This window comes from Eulemur rufifrons, chromosome 4, assembly GCF_041146395.1.
Source record: "Eulemur rufifrons isolate Redbay chromosome 4, OSU_ERuf_1, whole genome shotgun sequence".
Taxonomy (NCBI): Eukaryota; Metazoa; Chordata; class Mammalia; order Primates; family Lemuridae; genus Eulemur; species Eulemur rufifrons.
In genome coordinates, this window is record NC_090986.1 from 63,586,810 (window position 1) to 63,608,381 (window position 21,572).

Below are 21,572 nucleotides of genomic sequence, written 5' to 3' on the forward strand. Positions count from 1 at the left end.
AATTTAGGAGCAAGCCATGATCACCTGAGATGCATTCTGTGGAGATTCCTGATCCTTGAGATGTGGAAGGCTGCTCACTAAACAGCAAACAGTAAAGTGGGGACATAGGAAAGAGGAATGAGGCTCCATATTTCATTTGTGACGGAATTATGGATTTTCTGAAAAACTTCGTCAGCTAGGGTGGGAAAGGAGACCCTCCGAGAGAACTATCTCCAATTACTTTATTCTGAAAATTTCACAGAACACGTTCCTTTCAACTACTACAGTTGTTTAGCACTTTCATGTATTTAATGCAGCCTCCTCAACCTGAAACAGAGAAATAAACAGAAGCTTAATGTTGCACATAAGATGCGCTCTAAATAGATGAGATATTGTCACAGAGGCTGACTATGTACTTTTTGTGTCTAGCCATACAAAACCTTCTTTTTTCTTTTTCTTTTTCTTTTTTTCTTTTTTTTTGACACAGAGTCTCCCTCTGTGTGGGGTGCAGTGGCGTCATCATAGCTCACTGCAACCTCAGACTCCTGGGCTCAAGCGATCCTCCTGCCTCAGTCTCCTGAGTAGCTGGGACTACAGACACGCACCACCACACCCAGCTAATTTTTCTATTTTTAGTAGAGATGGGGTCTCGCTGTTGCTCAGGCTGGTCTCAAACTCCTGAGCTCAAGCAACCCTCCCACCTCGGCCTCTCAGAGTGCTAGTGCACGTCTGTGCCTGAGCCCACACCAGGCCTGATGTAGTCTTGGTCAATAAGCTTTGTTGTCACATCTCAGAGTACTGTTACCATTAAAACAATTGATTAGACTTAGTGCTAATGTGATAATGTATTCACAATTACTCCTTTGTTTTGTGCTTTTTAGTGCCATGACTGTGACTCTTAGGTTAGAAAAGATAGGTACTGACAAGATTTCAGCTCAAAACATACATACAGACAGAGAAGTGCAGAAGTGTTTGCTCCATGAATTTTCACGAAGTGAACAGTTCAAAAAACAGAACTTTCCCAGCACCCCAGAAAGTCCCACCCCCACCCCAAGAATAACCACTATCCTGACTTCAAACACCATGGATCAATTTTGCTGTTTTTGCACTTATGTAAGTGAAATTGTCCTTGAGTGAAACAGTGCACTGTGTCGTTTTAGCCCTCTGATGAAGACACCGTTAGCCTCAATGTGCCAATGTCAAATATCATGGAAGAAGAACAGATCGTCAAGGAGGACTCGTGCCATCGCCTTAGCCCAGTTAAAGGTCTGAGAATGAAAAGTGTGGAGAAAGTGCTTGTTTTTCGGTTTCAAACATTATGTTTAAAATTTAACATGTGCACAGATACGGCAATGATAATAGTTAATGTTTACTTAGCATTTCCTATGCACCAGGCACTGGGTTCATCTGGGAAAGTGATCTCATTTAAAATTCAAAACTCTGGGGTGGATACTCTGATCATCTCCATTTTGTAGGAGAGAAAAGGCTCAGAGAGTGTAAGTAACTTGCCATTGGTCACACAGCCACTACCACTTACTATAGTAGTAGAACTATTCTCATTCTGAAGATTTAGAGAAAATTCTTTAAATCCGTTCTTGCTTGGGAAGAAAATACTGATATGGTAGATCTATTAGTTAGGAAAACTGTAGCTGCTATAACACATAAAATTCCAAAATCTCAGTGCTTAACACAGCCTAAATTAAGTCCAATTGGGAGTTAGTGGTTAGCAGGCACGTTGCCTCCAATTGTTGATTCAAGGACCCAAGCTTCTTTCATTCATCCTGTGACCCTACCATCTTTAACACAGGGCTTCCAAAGTGTCTGTGTCCATCTGTTTTAAGCCAGAAGAGGAAGAGCATCAAGGTTTGCTCATGGGAGGTTTTTGTGGGCTGGGTCTAGAAGGAGTGCCCGTCACTTATAAGCTAGACTTCATTCCATGGCCACATCGCACAATGCGTGTAGGAAATATAGCTGAGGTGTATGTTCAGGAAACTACTTGATTTTGGACAAGTCAGTTGACCTTAATCCCCTCACCTACAAATGAGATGATTAAATTTGGCAATCTCAAAAGTCCTTTGTAGCTCTAAAATTCTGCGGCTCTTTAATAATCATCAAATGATCACTAAACACTGTCTTGTGTACCTTCAAAATTCTTGTAATGTATTTCATATCTTTGTGAGAAGCCCTCATTGGATTACATTATGGCAATATTTTGATTGCTCCACTTTGCACAATGACTTTTAAAGAAAATACTGAAACTTAGTGTTTACTAATTTACGGCAGAGACTATTTCATGGTGTATGAATATAGTATAGAACTGGATTCATATACTAATTAGCTCCCTAATAGCTTGAATATACCTTGATTAGTGATGAGAGAGCTGTTTAAATCAACTCAAACTTTAGTGTTTGCTTTCACTTCTTACATTTAGATTTTTAAGTTTAATGTTTAAGTTTAACATTTCCATTTACCTGAGATTATGATTAGAACCATATATTGTCCAAAAATACAACAGTATACTTAATTTTTTTTTTTTTTTTTTTTGAGACAGAATCTTACTCTGTTGCACAGGTTAGAGTGTGTTGGCGTCAGCCTAGCTCACAGCAACCTCAAACTCCTGGGGCTCAAGCGACCCTTCTGCCTCAGCCTCCCGAGTAGCTGGGACTACAGGCATGCGCCACCATACCAGGCTAATTTTTTCTATTTTTAGTTGCCTGGATAATTTTTTTTCTATTTTTGGTAGAGATGGGGTCTCACTCTTGCTCAGGCTGATCTCAAAGTCCTGGACTCAAGCAATCCTTCTGCCTCTGTCTCCCAAGTGCTAGGATTACAGGCGTGAGCCACTGCGCCTGGCCAACAGTATATATACGAATGTAATTACCACTCTATTAATTCAGATAAACCATGTAACATTATGCTGGATGGGAGGTAGTATTTCAGACAAATGTTTCAAATAAAGAAATTACATAATTCATTGCCAGTGAGAGCACTGAAAGGGTGGCCCTGTTTGGTCCTCTGTAGTCTTCAGATCAGCCAGAGGAGCTCCACGTGGTGCTCTCGTGCCTTCCCGCGTCCTCAGGAACATGCTCTAGGTGGATGTGCTCTGCCGGAGTCTGCTGTTGCCTTGATGTGGCCTTTCTTGCAGTCACTTCTTTTGTTGTAATGATTTGGGCCTCTTGTCTGGTCCCCTCCCACATTCTTCCTTGCGATTATTTGCTGCTTAAGGAAGGACAGGAGTCAGATTTGACTTTTTTTTTAATCCCCAAATGGTTAGCATAATACCTACCATTTAGTAGCCATTCAATAAATAGTTGTTGAATTTTGAATTTGAAATAGTTAGTCACATATTACAGAGGGCACAAAAGCCATCTTTTGTACTTTCTTTTCTCCATTCCTTAAAAAAGTAAGAGGAGATTTCATTTTTTCCTAAGGAACTAAGCCATACAGGGGCCTTGACTTTTTAAGTTCAGTTTGGTGCTTTCTGGGTTTTTGTTGTTATTAACTTTTCCTCACATCCTACAGGGAAGAGAAAACATGGGTCACTCATATAGCTTCTTCCCAGGGAAGAGAGAAGATTAAAATAATTAGATAACATATCTGAGGATCAACTGTGCTTTGCTCTTCTTTTCATGAAATCATGCTTTCTACCTCTCTATTTTCCTAACAGGGGAATTTCATCAGGAATTTCAACCGAAGCCTTCCCTTTTGGGTGACAACGACAACTCAGGAGAGGAAAGAGACCAGTTTATTGATGGAGCAGATGTTCTCCATTCGGAATTCGTGAACTACAAGGCAGGTTTTGAGGATCATCTCATTGTTTTACTTCTTTTCTTCTTTTGGCACCTTAGAATTTAAATTCAAGCTTACCAATCCATCACTTCAATGTCCAGCTTGCTGTGACTTCCTCCCTGAAGCCTTCAGAACACCTCAAAGCTCAACGTGTCTGTTTTCCTTTTCGGGTGTTAGGAGCTGGCCCTGCCGTGCGCGCCTCTCCATCTGTCTGCTCGAGTATATGATTTTCTTTTGTATTAGGAAGTTGCTCAGTTTCCATCACTCAGTGCATCATGCAAGTTAGCAAACTCATCAGAATTACCATTACCGCACATTAAAAGCTAAAATGGACAAAGATTCACATTCTTTTCAATGTGTCCTAGGGGAGTGCTTTTCTTGGGAGTATATCCGTAGTGTGGAGAGAAAAGTGGAGACTTTTAAAATCTGGCAATGAATGTCTTCCATTTTTGGAAAGATCACACCAGGGATGCTTTTATTCCTGAGGCGTTGAAGGGGCAGGTGAAGTCGCTAAGTTGTCAGGCAGCAAAGGGAGGAGGGAAAGCCCTTTACTGAAGCAGGTGGCTCAGGTTCCACTTCATGACATGATCAGGTGCCGTGGTACGTTTCCACCAGCCCTTGTGGTTCAGGTTGTGGCACCCAACAATCATGAGGATTATTGTTTTGGCAAAATTCAGGTTCACTGTGGCTCATGAGATGATTTCTGGGTTGTACTACATTGGAACCAAGAATGGGATCTCCAAGTGCTCAGCCTTATTTTCGAAAGCTGTGTCACGATGGCTGGACTCAGCCTAAACTGACATCTCTGGGCAGCACGTCACCTTCACGGAAATGAAACACATAAAAATTAGATGCAATTTGAGGCATATTTCTGTTGTTAAGTACTTACACATTTTTTCCCAACACACACGTGTACACACATATCCCTCCTCTCACAAACACCAGAACACACACTCACCTGTGACTCGCAGACTCCAGGAGGGACCTGTCAATCCCGGGAGGTGCTAAGAGAGCAATAAGGAATCCAGCTTACCCTTCAGTTTTTGCCGATGAGTTAACAGATGCTGTTGTCCTGGGCCAGGTGGTTTTTGTTTTGTTTTGTTTGTTAAATTTTTTTAAAATTGTGGTCAAGTACATATAACATAGAATGTATGATCTTAGCCATTTTTAAGGGTCCAGTTCAGTCTGTGTTAAGTATGTTCACGTTGTGCAACCAATCTCCAGAACTCTTCTCATCTTGCAAAACTGAAACTCTGTACCACTCAGCAACTCCCCACTCCCCGTCCCGCCAGCCCCCGGCAGCGAACATTCTACCATCTGACTTGATGAATTTGATTACTCTGGGTACCTCACATGCATGGAATCACACAGTATTTGTCATTTTGTGACTGGCTTATTTCACTTAGCACAGTATCCTTGAGGTTTATCCATGTGTGCAACATACGTAAGAATTTCCTCCTTTTTAAGGCTGAGTGGGCCAGGCGTGGTGGCTCACGCCTATAATCCTAGCACTCTGGGAGGCTGAGGCGGGAGGATCGCTCGAGGTCAGGAGTTCAAGACCAGCCTGAGCAAGAGCGAGACCCCGTCTCTACTAAAAAAATAGAAAGAAATGATCTGGACAGCTAAAAATATATAGAAAAAAAAAATTAGCTGGGCACAGTGGTGCATGCCTGTAGTCCCATCTACCCAGGAAGCTGAGGCAGGAGGATCGCTTGAGCCCAGGAGTTTGAGGTTGCTGTGAGCTAGGCTGATGCCATGGCACTCCAGCCCGGGCAACAGAGTGAGACTCTGTCTCAAAAAAAAAAAAAAAAGGCTGAGTGATATTCTACTATGTGCACATACCACGTTCTGTCATTCATTCACTCACAGATGGACGTTTGGCTGCATCTGCCATTTTGCTATTGTGAATAATGCTGCCATTAACACAGGCCAGGGCAGGTTTTGACTCCTGACTGCTGAGTGGCCAGAGGTTCTCAGGAAACCCGTGTGTTCTGTCCACAGGCCAGGGCGGAAGACTGTGAAGAACTGCTACGGATAGAAGAGGACGCGCACTGGCAAGCCGAGGGCACGTGAGTGCCAGGGGCCTGGTTGCCACCATCCCTGCCAAGTCCACTTTGCAGGCAAACTGGCAGGCAGCCTGTCCTAATAGAATTTCGGTTCGCTTTTCTGTGGGCAAGCTGATATTCTTACCTGATGATAGGAAGTTGCCAGTTTTTCTCTGTCTGATGCTTACTGTCACAGTAGTGGGCAGTGAAGTGCAAGGTTGTGCTTCTTTGTTGGCCTTGAGTTTTATCTGATTTGAGGCTGTGGGTAGAAATGTCATTCAGAGAATTAGCTGGAATTTTTAGACTGGAGGTTTTACTTTCCTTCCATTTGACTGAAGAAACCAACAACTGGACCTAAAGCAATCTGTAGTGCTGGTCTCAATCTTTACACAGAGTCTTCCAGTTGGAGATCCTAGAAAACCATACACATCTCATGCCCTGGTCCCAAGTCTGACAACTGTCGTAGCTAACACTTAATAAATACCACACACCAGGCACTGTGCTAAATACTTTACAGGCCATACCTCATTTCATCTTTATAATAATCCTAAGAGATAAGCTCTGGTCTTGTCCCCCATTTCACAGATGAAAAAACTGAGGCACAGAGAGATTGACTATCTTGTCCCAAGGTCAGCATTTGAACCCTAGGAATCTCACACCAAATGGATATTCTTTCTTCTCTACTGTATATAAAGATTTGTTGGCAAGATTTATGGGGGAAAGGATGCGAGATTTTATCAGACATTGAACCATTTCCAGGGGAATTGAGTTTTGGTTCCCAGGATTTTATTTTCCATGATCTGGGATATAGGTATTGACTTTCCATCATACCTTGTTGGGTTTTTCCCTTTAGTGAGAATTTATTACGTTGTTAAAATTTTTCTCTACTTGCAGAAAGTCATTGGCTCATGTTCTGTAGTAGGAAAGGCTTACCAGCATCTAATCTCTCTTGCCCTTTAAAAGCTTTGGAAAGTTCCTCTCCCCTAACTGTGTGTATACCAGCTACCCATTGGATATTTTTCTGGGAAGCCAAGGAGGCCTAGCTTGATTATAGAATCATAGGGAAAGAGATAGTTGTTTTAAAACTATATAAAGCTTTGGAAACTCTATTCTCAATCTTTTATCTGTTGTTCTCAACCCTGGCTGTAAATCAGGATCATCTGTAGAGCTTCATAAAATGCCCCACCCTTAGTGAGACCGACTTGGGAGTATCGGGCCTGCCATGTTTATTAAGCTCCACAGATGACGTTGCTGCATATAGACCCTGGACTGAGAAACACTGTCCCACACTGAAGCCCTGAACTGCATGAGAGTAATAAAACTAAGCCACACTGGTAGAGTTGGAGTTGGAAGGCCTGGAAGTAGTGCAGACCTGCCCAGCTGGGCCCCCCACGAGGCCCGCTAGAACTCAGGACAGCACCCTGGAGACTCGCCTGGTCCCTGGGCTGATTGTGCCCAGGAGCAGTTGGGCACCCATTGGAGCGCTGACCTCTTCAGTGAGCTGCTTCACTCACCCAGGGGCACGTCCCACCATACTCTAGCATCTAGATGTTGCATTTGTCAAAATCATTTTTATATGTCACATGGATTTTTCTAAGTTTGCTCTTGGGAACCTAGATGATATTCGTGTTTTAGTGATCATTTTTATTCTCCTGCTTGGTTTCACGCTACAGAATAAGTTCATCCAAAGATGAGGACATGGACATCGCTCTGATGGAGCAGCTGAGAGAAGCGGTAGACTTGCTGCAGGATCCCAATGGGTACGCGTGTCTCTCCTCGGGGCAGGTTGCATGTGTAATGATGCCTGCTAGTTTATTGAGTACATTATCTCAGTTGCTAAAATATTTATACAAACAACCAGGGCTCAGTCTAACCACCAACAAAGAAAAGTCATTTTCATTGCCTCTTTTCCCAAGGTCCAAAAGTAAAAGAGTCAAATTCTGGAGGGACTGAGATCAGTTCTCCCATCTCCACCCTTTTTTCACCACTCATGAAATTCATATGGGAGTTTTTGGTGTAATTCTTAGAAAACAGAAATGTGGTAAAAGTGTATATTTCATAATGCTTAAAGTTTAAACTCTTGATTTATAAAAATACAAAGAAAATTTTTCCAAAAAGGAAAGAATTGGTATATCAAATACCACTGTATTTATTTCCTGTGGCGCCAAATATATGTCAACCAAGTAAAGTATTTCTAAAGATGTGGGTTACAGGATAATTGTAAAGTTCGAATTGGCCTTTGTCAGTAATAGGCACTATATGCAGTGGATGTATTTTTTGATTTCTTAGCTAATGGCAATGGAATTCCCATGGACAAAAATATTTTTCAGTAAGGCAATATCAGGTATTAGGTATTAACTACATGATCTGCTACTGGAATAGACCCAAAGCTTATCCCTGGTAAACTGATGTGGTCTTATAACATGGTGAACGTGAGAATTCCTGCAGCAATCCTAGCTAGGTTCTGGGAATTTGTGAAGAGGGTGGTTAGTGAATCGCAGGGTGCCAATGAGAATACACCACCAGTGCTGTCTGGCCCTGAAAGAATAGTGGCAGGTCAGGTTGAGTATGAGTGGACGTCTTTAGCAATGGATTTGAAAAGCATTTCAATTTTGCAGATGTTAATTGAATGCTTAGAGTATGAGAAGATCTACAGCGTGCACCTCGGGGGATATAAAGATGAACAAGACACAGCTCTTGCCGTCTAATATCTTAAACTAGCGAAGCTAGAGATTGCCTCGCACAGTTATTTATAAGCGTAATTGATTCAAATGCTGGTAGTGGAGGTAAAAAGTGATAAACTCCAGTGCGTGCCTGACCTCAGGAAAAGGGAGGGGGCTGGGCTGGCCTTCCTGAAGGGTGACATAGTTAACCTGGGCCTTCAGTGGCTGGCAGTTTCAAGGAGAAAGCAAATTCCGGATTGAATAAAAAGCACAGGAAAGGCATGAAAGAAGGAGACCAGCTTGGAAAATCTCAGCAGAACAGAGGTTTTCCACCCTGGCGTGCTTCGGTATCACTAGGGAAAATTTTTCACAACAGACACCAGGCACTACCCCTGGGACTCAGAGTCAGCCGGTGCTTCGGAGGTGCAGCCAGGACTGCGAGTCACCAGACAGGCAGCATGGAGTGGGGCAGGGGATGGCTACTAGTGCTGTGTTAAGGATCTGAGGCTGGCAATGGTGGTTTTTAAATATGACTGTTCGTGTTGTTAATTCTCCCTAATGTTTGGCTCAGGGCCTGGCTTAACAGGCACCTAATTAAAGAGCTGAATTCCACATCCTAAACCAGGGCAGTTAGTGAGAGGGAGACAGGACAAGAGAGAGCCTGTATGTGTACCTGCCTGTGCGTGCATGTGCATACGTGGTCGTGCATGTATGCCATGTATGTCCATTTGTGCCACACGCATGTATATGTGTGTATAATTATCATAAGTTGGGAAGTAGCATGGGTGGGGTAAAGAACTGACTGGGAATCAGCTAGAGATTGGTTCCAAACCCAGCTCCAACATCAGTAAACTTGGGTGGGTTATATGACTTTTCTGCATCCTGGTTCCTCATCTGTAAGGCGGGGTTATGAGTGCCTGCCTTTTAAGGTTGTGAGGAATATATGAACCGTTAGTGGGGAGGTAAATTGGCAGAACCATTCCAAAAGTCATCTTAGAAGTCTAAAAAAATATATAAGCCTTTAAAATGAATGCTAAGAATTTATCCTAAGAGACAAAAAGACATGAACAAAGATTTAGGAGTGGGAGGGTGAGGAATAGGTATTTTTAACAGCAAATATTTGGGGGGGGTGCAGCACAAAAGAAATCTAACAATCTGGGGGTGCTTTAAATATATTATGGTGATTCATAAGATGGAACATGATATGGACAGTAAAATGTTTTTTAAAGTTTCCAGTGATATTATAGAATGCCTATTATATAATGTTAACTTTTAAAAAGTATATAAAAATGTACAATGTTTGATCTCAATTATATAGATAGAATTAGGTCCCAATTGTGTAAGAATCTTAGAAAAAATTAAAACTGGAAGGAAATATATTAAGATGGATTTTTTGTGGGTATTTCTAAATTATTGTATTGTAGATACTCAATGGTAGGTACTGTTGTTGTTCTTTGGTGATTGTTTGAAGGTGGGTGGTAAGAAGGATCACAGAGAACAGTCCGGGTGTTTTAGCCCTGAGTCGCTGGTACCTCGTTATCTGGGATTGGGAACCTGGAGGGGTAGCAAGTTTGAGGAGGAAGATGTTGGGTTCAGTTTAGGACATGCTGAATAGAATTCAAGGTATCAATGTAGCAATGCCCACTGAGCTGCTAGATGTTTAGTTCTAGGGCTTAGAGACTCAGATTTAAAAGTCATTTTTATAAGGTGCCACAATAAGAGAAGGTGCACAAGAGGATGAGGTGCCCAAGGACAAGCATGTCGATGGGAAGGGAACGTCAGTCCAGGACACAGCCTTGAGGACCTGATGTGACAGGGTGAAGGCCCCAGTTGGACTCAAACTTGATGTTATTTTAATACTTATGTCTTGTAAATTTTGTATTACTTTTCCAATAAACTTTTATTACAAAGTCTAGATTGATTAGTATATGAGCCCCAAAGCAAAAAAGACCAGCCTAGTTTTGTGGAAATGGCAGTGGCACGGGTGTCTGGGACTGGAACCAGTGGTGAGATATGAGTGATCTGGGGGAAGTGGCTCGGTTTCCTCACCCTCTGTTGAGGAGGGGGTTGAACTCTGAGGATCTGTAGACTCTTCTCCAGCTCTGAAATTTCCAAGGCTATGATTGCTAAGGATGTAGAACAAGTGGAGATGGTGGGTGTGTGCCACATCATGGAAGAAAACAACCCTCTTGGACTAATCCTCCAAGTGATAATGAATTTGCATCTTTACGGAGTGCTATTTTTAAATGATATCATTTTGTAAAATTCTATATTGATTTCATTTCCTCCCTAAAACAATCCATTACTTTGGCTCCTTTAGATTGTTGTTGTTTATCCTGAAATAATTATCATATTACAATATGGCAATTCTAATTTTATAATATTTCTGTGAGCCAGTGTAGTAGCAATAAAGAGCCCCATTTTTGCTTCTGATAAACACAGGGCACATCAAGAGGTCATTTATTTCTAGCTGCTTGGACTGAATATTAGTAATGAAAGTTTACATTGGGTTTTTCCTTTATCTCATATTTCATAGATGCAGTTTTTTGTTTAAGTCAAGTCACTGATTACAGGATTAAATTTTAGAGGTTTACTTTTTATACATTAAAAAGTTTACTTGGATATTGCTGTTCTGTTTTGCCTTCATACTTGCTTTCTTCTCTCAAAGCCTTCTCATTGTTAGTTTGGCAGCATTTTTGTAGGCGTGTATAATATGAATTCATCCCTATCCTTTAAAATGGCTTTGTAACTTTTATATAATTTACAGAAATTCCTGGCTTTAGAGATCTTTAAAAAATAAAATTTCACCTCTTAAAATTGTAGAAATTCAGAAACTATATGTAAGACAATTTCAAAAGTAAAAATGCATATCAGATTGCTTATGAATTGTTATTTCTTAAGCAACAGTATTAGTGTGTATCAGAGAGAGCTTCTTATTACAACCATATGCCATTGTCCATTTACTGTAATGTAATACTGTTAGCAACTTCTGTAAATTTGTTAAATTTTTCTATCAACTTCTGATAAAATTCTAGAATAAAATTTAGTATATGCTACCTATGAAAATTTTGCTTTTATTGCAAATTACTATTATAGTACAAATAAGTTGAATTTCAATACCAGCAACAGATGGAAAATTGTATTTTGGCACATGGTGGGAAAATACCATACAGTTCGAAATTTCCATCACAAGCTTTTCATCACTTAAAGATAAATACAACTTTTTAATATGTTAAAATTTTAAATGAAATATGACCAATAGCATTTATTAAAAATGAAAGTCTTATAAATTCACTAGCATCCTTTTTTCCTCTACTCTTTAGATTGAGCCCAGATATTACAGAGAGAAGTGTTTTAAACCTGTATCCTACAGGATCAGCAGAAGCCTTAGAATTACAAGATTCTGCACTAAAGTATGTTGACCTTTTATAACAAAGTGTATTTTCTCTTTTTACATTGAAGCGTTTATGCTTTAAATTCCCCTTCACATCTTGTGTTTCCTTTCCTTGTTCCTACAGTGGTCAGATACAGCTGGAGACCTCTCCGGGGTGTGAGGTAAGGCCGCTCTCGGGGGAACCAGAGCTGCGTGCAGTGTTCTTTACCATATTCTGCAAAGACTTGTCAGGGGGTAAAACGTCTTTATTAGTGAGGCCAATATTCAGATTTGTTCAAGACACAGTTTTCAACTTTTTCATACTTTTACCTTCTTTAGTTCTGCCTATTATACCTCACCTTCCATTAAAGATGAGAGTTGGCTACTTCTATTGGTATCTCTAAATTTTTTCCGTCATGTAGTCTTGCTGAGTCAGGTGATGGCAACTGAGATCACATCAGGAACCTGTTCGGTGTCAGGAACTGGAGGGAGGACCATTCAATGCGATTTTAGAGCCGAGAAGGAAGTCTATGAACTGGCCACATGAAAGTAAGCTAGAAAGGACCTGAAAGACAAGAACAAACAATTTGGGAATGTCTAGAATTAAAATGGTATCATGAAGAGACACTGGTGGGGGTACTTGTGGGGGTACACTGGTGGGGGGACAGGGTAAAGGTAGATTAGGTGGAGTTACATGGGGTGAAATGTAGGTACTGTAGAGAAAGCAGTTTTGACATAAAACTAGAGATAGGCTTAGAAGGTCCCAGAGAAAGGTTAAGTTACCTGAGTCATAAAGAGAGAGATTTCAGCTGATAATTTGGGAATGAAACATAGGTTACAACCTGTTTTCCTTCCTTTTTAGTGAATAGGCTTAGGATGGGTAATTTAGGTACTGAGACTGTGTACAAACCAATGTGTGCACCCCTGAGATGTCTGCACGTGTACTGTTGGAAGGCAGTTTCACACTCTCAACTGGCTAAGTCTGGGTGTTAAAGAAATTAGGAAAAAAACACTGTAAAAGGACAACCCATGTTCCCAGAGAGTGTGGCTTCGTTGTTAAGCTCAGGGACTTGGAATTATGTTAGTTATCAGTCCCATCTCAAAGACTTGGTAACTGTGGGCAAATTAATCCGTAACCTTTCTAAACGTAACCTTCATTTTCTGTAAATTGGGATCATAATAATACCTATTGTAAAGATCAAACAAGATAATTTAAGAAAAGTCTGGCAACACAGGGCACCTAAATGTTAGCTGTTGGTCTCCTATGCTGTTATTGCTATTGGCGTGATCTTTGAGTGGAATCACTGTATCACCTCTTCCCTGAGTGGAGGCATCACTGAATTACCCAGTAGTGACACATCAGGAAGCCTTTTATTTTAGGCTGCCCTGGACCTGTTTCATCAAGCTCTCCATTTGAGATCAATCTCTGGGTCTTAACCATGAGCTGAAAACACTCCATCACTTAGGTAAACTGTGCATTATGTTCCTCTAAATGCACTTTCTTGTGCTTGTCTAAATTGAAACTCATCTGACACTTTTCTGTGTGCTCATAAAGCTTCATGGGGTTTTCCTGACAATGAACCATGCTTGCTCTCATTGTATTATGTGGAAAAGCCCAATATCCTCCTAAAGTAGGAAATTTGACTTCCAAGCAATGTATCGATCATTCGGTCAGTTAGGCCATCCCGGCCTGTCTCTAACGATGAATCTGTTTGTTCCATCTGCCAACCTGCCATGTTTTAAACCAGCAGGTGTTAAGTTGCAGGTCTGCACAAGGCCCGGTGCTCAGTGGTGTTGGAGTCTCCCAGCCAGCTACCACACTCGTTCCTCCAGAGTGAATTTTCTGCTCTCATCCAGCAGATTGTATTACTATTCTGTATACACAAGATACACCAGGTCCAACCTACCTCAGCACCTTTATTTAAGCCTGCTGCTTTAAAATGTCCTTGAACTTTCACTCTAGTAGAATTTGGAAAAGGCATACACCTGTGTCCATGATTTCAGGAGTACCAGGAAGACACAGATACTCCAGGAAAAAAAAGATAGCTCTACTCCATCTCCAACTTACAATGTTTTGTGTTATTTTAGTATAAGTTGTTTTTTTTTTTTTTTTTTTCATTTTTGTTTGAATGAAAAATCTATTTGGTGTAAGGGATTCTTACTCTTTGTCTTCCTTCTCTGGGGCAATGCCCTGTCCTTGACAGACACGTCTCCATGATTTTAAAAAGGGGCGAGGGAATAGCTGGCTCTGGTGGAGGAAGGAAAAGAAAAGAAAGTAGCCAGTGACATGGATGATGCAGAACTTAAAGATGATCCTCAATTTATGATTTGATTATGTTTATATTTCCTCAGCGTAGTCTTGCATTAGTTAGCCAGTATTTGTTGAGTTCCTGCGCTGGATTCAGCTTTGTCTTTGGTGTAGAGGACTGGAATATGAAGGCTATGAAGTTTTCCTCACTTTTAAGGAGCTTTAAGAATTGCGGAGGGAAGATTTGGATCTTGGAAAAATTTAGAGCAGAATATGAGCTGGTCTGCAATCCCGAGTCTGTTTTAGGTGCTCTGAGAGACTGGGAATGGATAGAGAGTTTAAGGAGAGGGATGTTAACTTAGACCTTTGGGCAGTTTTGGATTTGGACCCATGGCCAGGAGACTGTTAAGTCAAGGCAGCACGGCCGTGGGAGAGTCAGCGTGGTGTGGGAGCCGGCGGAAAGGGGAGGCCAGGATTCTGAAGTGGTTTGTAATTGGTAGCACATCATACTGTTTGACTTTAAACACACTTTAGGTGACTGTCCACGTCATGTGTGAGTAGCACTGGCATCCCTCCAGGAAGAATTGCAACTTGCATGCTCCTATATAAATTATATTGAAGGTGGGGGAGGTGTCGGGGGAGAACAGGAAAAACTAGAGGAAGGGGTTGCTTCTGGAAAGAATCAAACCTGAAGTTACTTGTGAGCAGTTCTAACAAAGCCATTTCATCGGATAGGGATATTAATGACACTTCATTCTGAAAATATGTTTTTAGATTTGTGTCCAAGTCTGGAATATTTTTTAATAGCATTCAACAATGAATAGGAACAGGCATCTTAAATTTACACTAATTCAGTGGCATATGTGAGGATATTTATATTAGCTATCACCCAATTTTTTATTGGGGTGGATCAGTGGGGTTCTTAATTACTAGATAAAGAAGGCAGATCTGGATAAGATGAACTAGAGTGTGTCCGTTTTGGGCCTCTTGTCTGTGTGTCCCTTTCATGGTGGTTTGTCAGGATCCTGCCTTCAGCAACTGTTCTTCACCCTCTATGCTGTCTCCATGGACCATCTGGCCAACCTCATGGACTCAGGCACTCCATAAATAATAATGACTTTCAAATCTGTAGCTCATGCCCCAAATCCCTGCCCCCTCCCCAGTATTCAGAGTTCATCTCCAGGCCCCATAAGTATCTCATTCTCCGCATAGCTGAACTGAAGCTGTCAACCTCCACTTGAACTGCTCCTGTATTCTCAGTGGTATTCAGTGATGCCACCCCCCACCCAGTCATTCTTTCTGGAACCCAGTATGTCATCTTGACTATCCTCTGTGGCCAGTTATAAATTCTGCAGGCTTTACTGTAGAAAAATTCTCTTTTAACCAGTAGTTGCCAAAGCAAATTGATGTTGAACTGACAACATTAGATTTGCCCAGGTAATTTGGGGTCCAGACATGTGTATGTATTTATTAAAAGCTCCCAGTGTGATTCTGCATATGTAGGAATGGTTGTCCTGTACCATTTCTAAAAACCCATAATTAAAATGGGGGTGGGAGCCAACAGGCAGCTTGGTAACCTAGAAAGGTAAGCTGATGTCCACAAATACTTTGGATTAAACTCTTCGCTCTGGAAAATTATTTATCTTAGTTTATATAATATTTTAGATGTATTTTTTCCTGTGAATTCAGCTACATGTTTTCAGAAAATATAAGTTGACCTACTTAGCTACTTAACACATTAATTCAACATATAGTCACTGTGTGCTATGGGCCAGGGATGTGAGGGAAGAAAGAAAGATGCAGTTCTTGCCTCATCAGTGTCACAGGTTAATGGGACATAACAATGGCCTTTTCCCTCTTCTTAAGGTGCAAAGCGATCTAACATTACAGAGTAATGGGAGCCAGTATTCTCCAAATGAGGTAAGTTTCCTGAAGATTAATGGAAGGTGAGGAATTTCATGAAGCCTGAATTGGAATATCTTTTACAGAAATAGATAATCTAACACTGTTGTGATTAATGAGTTTATCAAAGACTCTCTGGGGAATCCGTCTCATGCTCAATAGCTACCATAGCCTTACCTGGCCCTATTCATAATTAAAGATTTTTATAAGACATTTCTTTGAAAACCAAATATGGGAACATCTTTATAAGAAGACAGACTGAAAATCGCTCAAATAGGCAACATTTAGAATTTCTTGTTATCCATAAATGATTCAGCATGTGGTTTCTCTGTAGATGAGACATCTGTTCAGTGTTACCTGTCTCTTCATCTCAGTGTGTTATGAGAGTTTTCATGAGATGCGCCCTCTTTCTGTGATGGGGGTGTGTGTGCGAGCTCACATGCACCCATGCGCACAAGGGTGCTAGAGGAGAAGAAGATTGCCAGTTTCATGTGATTGTAAAATATTTTTATAATGAGCCAATAAAAAATAGAATGGGTCACCCCAAAGCAATATTCTGTTGCTTATGCCACTTAAAATATTTGCAATGTCATCTTTTCTGAGCCAGGACTAATGCAGCCAATGCAAAAAGGTGGTGGTTTTATTATAATCTTTGAATGTAGAAAAGCACGCATAGTTTTACTTCAGTTGTTTTTTTTTTTTTTTTTTTTTTTTAATTTCCTTTCCTTCTAACCCCACAGATCAGAGAGAACTCCCCTGCAGTCTCTCCTACCACAAACAGCACGGCTCCTTTTGGCCTGAAGCCTCGATCAGGTAAATGAAAGCCTCAGTCCATTCTGACACTAAATAACTCAGTGGTTTCTCTTGAGCCTTTTAAATGTATGCATTATCAACGTGAACCTCCTTGTCGATTCTGCTGAGTTGAAATCCTGGCATCAGAACCTTGCTACAGCTGGGGGAGGCTAGAGTTTAGAGCTTTGTTTTCAGTGAATCAGCTAATGAATATCTTACTTTCCTTTGGAATCAAAGCAAAGGAGAAAAAGATGGGAGCAAAGTAAGCGGGGCATGTAAGGTTTTGCGCAAGGAAGATAAAATAACTGTCCCTTTGCCCCAGTGGTTCCTGGTGCTCTGCTGACACAAAGGGCAGCCTTCCTCTGGGAGGGTGTCTCTTTTCTGAGACATCCTCATTTGCTTTCTGAGCCTGGTAGGTTCTACGTACTTACTCACTTAATGGGGTGATCATGTCAACACTTGCATGAGTGGTCAGGGGTCATTTAAAAAAAAAAAAAAGTCTTTTGGGAAAGCATTACCAACTTTAATTTGTTATTAGTTTATTTATAACAGTAAATTGAAGCAATGTGCAGAACAACTATTGACATTAAAAAAAAGGACTCTATATAGAAAAACATGGTTCTTCTGGTTTCTCCATTTATTTAAAGTTCTTGTGCTGTCTTCCTTCTTTTAGATCTTTCTTTGTTTACTGTTTAGTAGTTGGCCTGCACTCACTACTAATGCTTTTAAGCAAGTGCTGAGAAAGGACTCAGATACATTTAAGCAAAAGATGGTCAAGAACTCAGATGTTCTCAGGTTTTCCAGTTAGGCATTTTGACAACAGTGAGAGGTATACATATGTGTATTTGGGAACCTGGGAAAAAAACAAACAAAAGGTGATTCTTTAATAAAGGAAATGTTTTTCATTCTTGAAGCAAGTTGATTGATGGTTAACATGTGGCCAAGTGTGATGGCTTCCTGGCAGTTTGAACGGGCTGTAGGACAAAAGCCATTTGAGAAAATGCTTGGATGTGACAAGAGTTAATGGGTGCTAAAGGGAGAGCTAAATTGTACATGCAATAGGACTCAAATGGCTGGCCTCTTCATGTTTGGAACTAAGTGAGTGTGACCGGATCTGGGCTGAGGGCCCTGAGCTGGGCTCCCAGTTCCATGGTCTCAGGTGTGTTCTGGGAGGAATGGAGGTGAGTGTGGACACACCTTATCTAGGCCTGCAGTGATGACCCGCAGGGACTGACCTCTCACACTGAGGACGTCACATAGGGCTACAGACTTCCTCCTCATCCTTGTAGGGAGTTTTGCACAATTTTAAAATATTTCATAATGGAGAAAATCAAAAGGTGAATGGATCTCCAAAGAATAATATTCTTTTGAATGTGCAACTTGCAATTTAGTTGTATGATTATTTCAGTGACTTTTTTATTCCTTTTATGGCATCTAAACTTATCAAAGTTAAGGCTTACGTTGTACTGGTACTGTTGAATCATTTCAAATTTTTTGCAGTGGTGAGAAATAAATGGAGCATTTATTTTAAATAGCAGAAAACAAAAATAATTTCCTTTCTAAGCTTCCAGCCTTTCTATAATGCTGACTAATCAATGTGGAAATTGTTCTAGCTGTTGAAAGCTCTGTGGAGTTTGGTTGCTATAAATAATGTTGATTTATCTTCAGGAACATCAAGTGGCATGTTGGAACTTTACAAAACTAGTATTATGTATTGGGATTTTTTTTCCATTTGATTTAGTAATTTTTAAATAGCATGGTATCTATTTTTCACATTTTCTGGAAAATAGTACACATGGTTATCTCAATTAGAGATCATATGACTAAAAAAGATAGACTTTTTTATTGTTTTAGAATGTTTAAAGCCAATTAATTTTTATTTCAAAATTAAGTATGTGGATTTATGTGATTTCTGTTATCAGTAAAAACAGACTGCTCAAATTAGCAAGTTGGAATGAGAACTTAGATTCTTAAAGTGGGCTGACAGTTTTCTTCAAAATAAATATTTTTCTCTTCTCTTTTTTCCCTCCAAAGAAAGACAACTGCACATACCAAAATATTCATTCCAAGAACCATGTCCTTTTATTTTACTGGCCCTGCCTTATGATGGAATAAAAAATATAAGATATTTCCTAAATATGGAATTATTATATGTATATTTACTGTAAAAGTAAGGAATATCTTTTCATAAATGACCAACTCAGAAGTTATTAAAATTGATTGATATCTATTGTTTAATTGGGTTTGTTGTTAAATAGACTCTACTAGTGATCAAAATTGTTTGGGTTTTTGGGGGGTTTCTTTACTGAGCAATATTGAAGACACTATTGAAAAGTTTATGTCAAGGATTAAGGAAACAGTTGGCTAGATTCAGCTGTCAAGAATGCATGACTGGCCGGGCGCGGTGGCTCACGCCTGTAATCCTAGCACTCTGGGAGGCCGAGGTGGGCGGATCGTTTGAGCTCAGGAGTTCGAGACCAGCCTGAGCAAGAGCGAGACCCCACCTCTACCAAAAATAGAAAGAAATTATATGGACAGCTAAAAATATATATAGAAAAAATTAGCCGGGCATGGTGGCGCATGCCTGTAGTCCCAGCTACTCGGGAGGCTGAGACAGGAGGATCGCTTGAGCTCAGGAGTTTGAGGTTGCTGTGAGCTAGGCTGACGCCACGGCACTCACTCTAGCCTGGGTAACAGAGTGAGACTCTGTCTCAAAAAAAAAAAAAAAAAAAGAATGCATGACAGCAGACCTATAGATGTCTTTAAAAAGAAATTTTACTTTGCCTTGGGGAAAAGAAATCACTAATGGTAAACAATGATTCTATAATAGTTTTATTTCTAAATAATAGATATATTTACACATATTAAGCTTTGTCCTGTGTGACCGAATTTTTTGTGTGAATCGTATTTGCTAAGATTGTTAGTTATTTAGAAAGTCTTTGAGAAAGGTATCTGGTAGCTCTTTTAGTTTGTATCTACTTAACCTGTGGGTACTCTTTCTTTCTGCTGACCTGATTCATTAATGCTCTAAGGCTGTGGGCTTGCGGAACTGTTAAGATTAACGATATTAACTGCATGCAAAGTGTATGTTGATGAGTACTAACACTCAGTTTTTATCATTCTTTTTATTCCATGCGCCATCTTTCATTCTTCTCCTGTATTGTACATTTGAAATTAAACCCCATATAAATGAAATCCACTCTCCATTTCCATATAAACCCTGTGCCATTTGTGAAATGCTGCTGCCCCTTTGGTTTTTCCTGGTCCTTGTGCAACTGTACGCGGACTGGCTCTCTGGCTCTCCTGCAGACCCAGCCCTCATTCTTCCTCCTATCTCCTTCAACACACTTACACAGGCACAGACATGGGACAGCTCTAGCTACAGTGTTCCATCTGAAGGAGACAGTGACAATGGTAGGTGGCTTTGTACCTATTCTCTGATGTTCTCATTAATAAGCCAGTGAGAATATTGAACGTTCTGTTCTGCGCTGCGAAGAGAGAGTATATTTGCCTGCATGCTTGATACGAGAGATAATGAGTAAGCCTAGAAAACGAAGTCCAGAAAAGTGCATGTGGAGTGTTCTCCAGCAGCTTGTCAAACTACAGTTTAATTATCTTGAATATTCTGAATTTGGGGAAAACTTTTTAATACTCTCTTCCCTACCTTTTCTGCTTGGGTTTTTTGGTTTGCTTATTTACCAGGGTTTGGGGTTTGCACATTTGGATTATCTCTGTTTGCTCCTACATCTGAAACTAAATGCTTTTAGAGTTTGACCTTTTATTATTTATGCTTACCATATGAGAGTTTTAAGGTAACTAAAATGTACTGCAGCTGATCCTAGAGGTTGCACTGAAAATAATGTTAATGTTGAGAAATTTCTAAAGATGAAGAGAAATCATTTGCCTTCTCCTTTTTTTCCAAATTATTTGCATGTTTTGATCTTTAACACCTTGTGTGTAAGCTCATCTGTATAATATTCATGAATAGTAACTTGGCCTGAGAATCAAATGTCTAAAAAAAAATGAGGACACTGAGCTAGGATTAATGTAGATATCTTTTAATTTTGTGCCATTAAATATCTTAAATAGTCTAAGAGATGAAAATAAAATAAATATATTTAGTTAGATCTACATACCACATATGTCTCCATTCTAGACTCATGCTAGTTCAGATCTTAAACATTTTACTTCAAAATACAAAGTGATTGTAGTCATGTTGGATGAAACAGAGAGCATGATTTATAGGGAAACCCAATGAAAAAATACATTTTCTGATAATACTTATCTTTTTATCTAACTATGTTATAGGTAATACTTGGAAAATGTGTATGAAAACACTTGCCGTGATTTTTAGTTAAAATTCAACCAAAAACACTTCTACAATTTCCTTATGTGGAAGGTTAATGAATACTTTGGCAGGTTAGTTCTAAAAGGAATTTGAACATTTCATAGATATATAAATTTTTTAACTGAAAATAAGTGTGATTAAAGAACAATGACCTTGAAACAAAAGGCCTCCTTATATCATCCTGTTTTAAATTCTGAAAGTTGAAGAGGGCTAGATGGAAACTTTCTTGATAAAGAGAGTTCCTTTACTTAAAAATTATAAAAAAAAAAAAAAGAGGAGGGAGGCATTTTTGTTTTTCAGAAAGCATAGCTATTTATGGGTCTGATGTTGTCTAAAGGAAATAAGGCCTAGAATGAAAGATTTATGTGTGGTTTGGTATTTCCTTAGGAATGATATCTGAAACCAAAGGACTTTTTTTAAAGTTGGGAAAGAA

At 40.0% G+C, this 21,572-nt stretch overlaps 1 protein-coding gene across 2 annotated transcripts in view; it reads left to right on the plus strand.

The window, feature by feature from the left end:
- Positions 1–21,572, plus strand: part of LRCH1 (leucine rich repeats and calponin homology domain containing 1) — a 169,176-nt gene that overhangs the window by 115,009 nt on the left and 32,595 nt on the right. For both annotated transcript variants that reach the window (XM_069467684.1, XM_069467683.1), the window contains exons 8-15: positions 1,140–1,245; positions 3,647–3,771; positions 5,770–5,837; positions 7,487–7,573; positions 11,800–11,889; positions 11,995–12,031; positions 15,964–16,017; positions 16,740–16,812. In XM_069467684.1, coding sequence (XP_069323785.1) covers positions 1,140–1,245; positions 3,647–3,771; positions 5,770–5,837; positions 7,487–7,573; positions 11,800–11,889; positions 11,995–12,031; positions 15,964–16,017; positions 16,740–16,812 — 640 coding nt within the window. The remainder of the gene's footprint in view (positions 1–1,139; positions 1,246–3,646; positions 3,772–5,769; positions 5,838–7,486; positions 7,574–11,799; positions 11,890–11,994; positions 12,032–15,963; positions 16,018–16,739; positions 16,813–21,572) is intronic.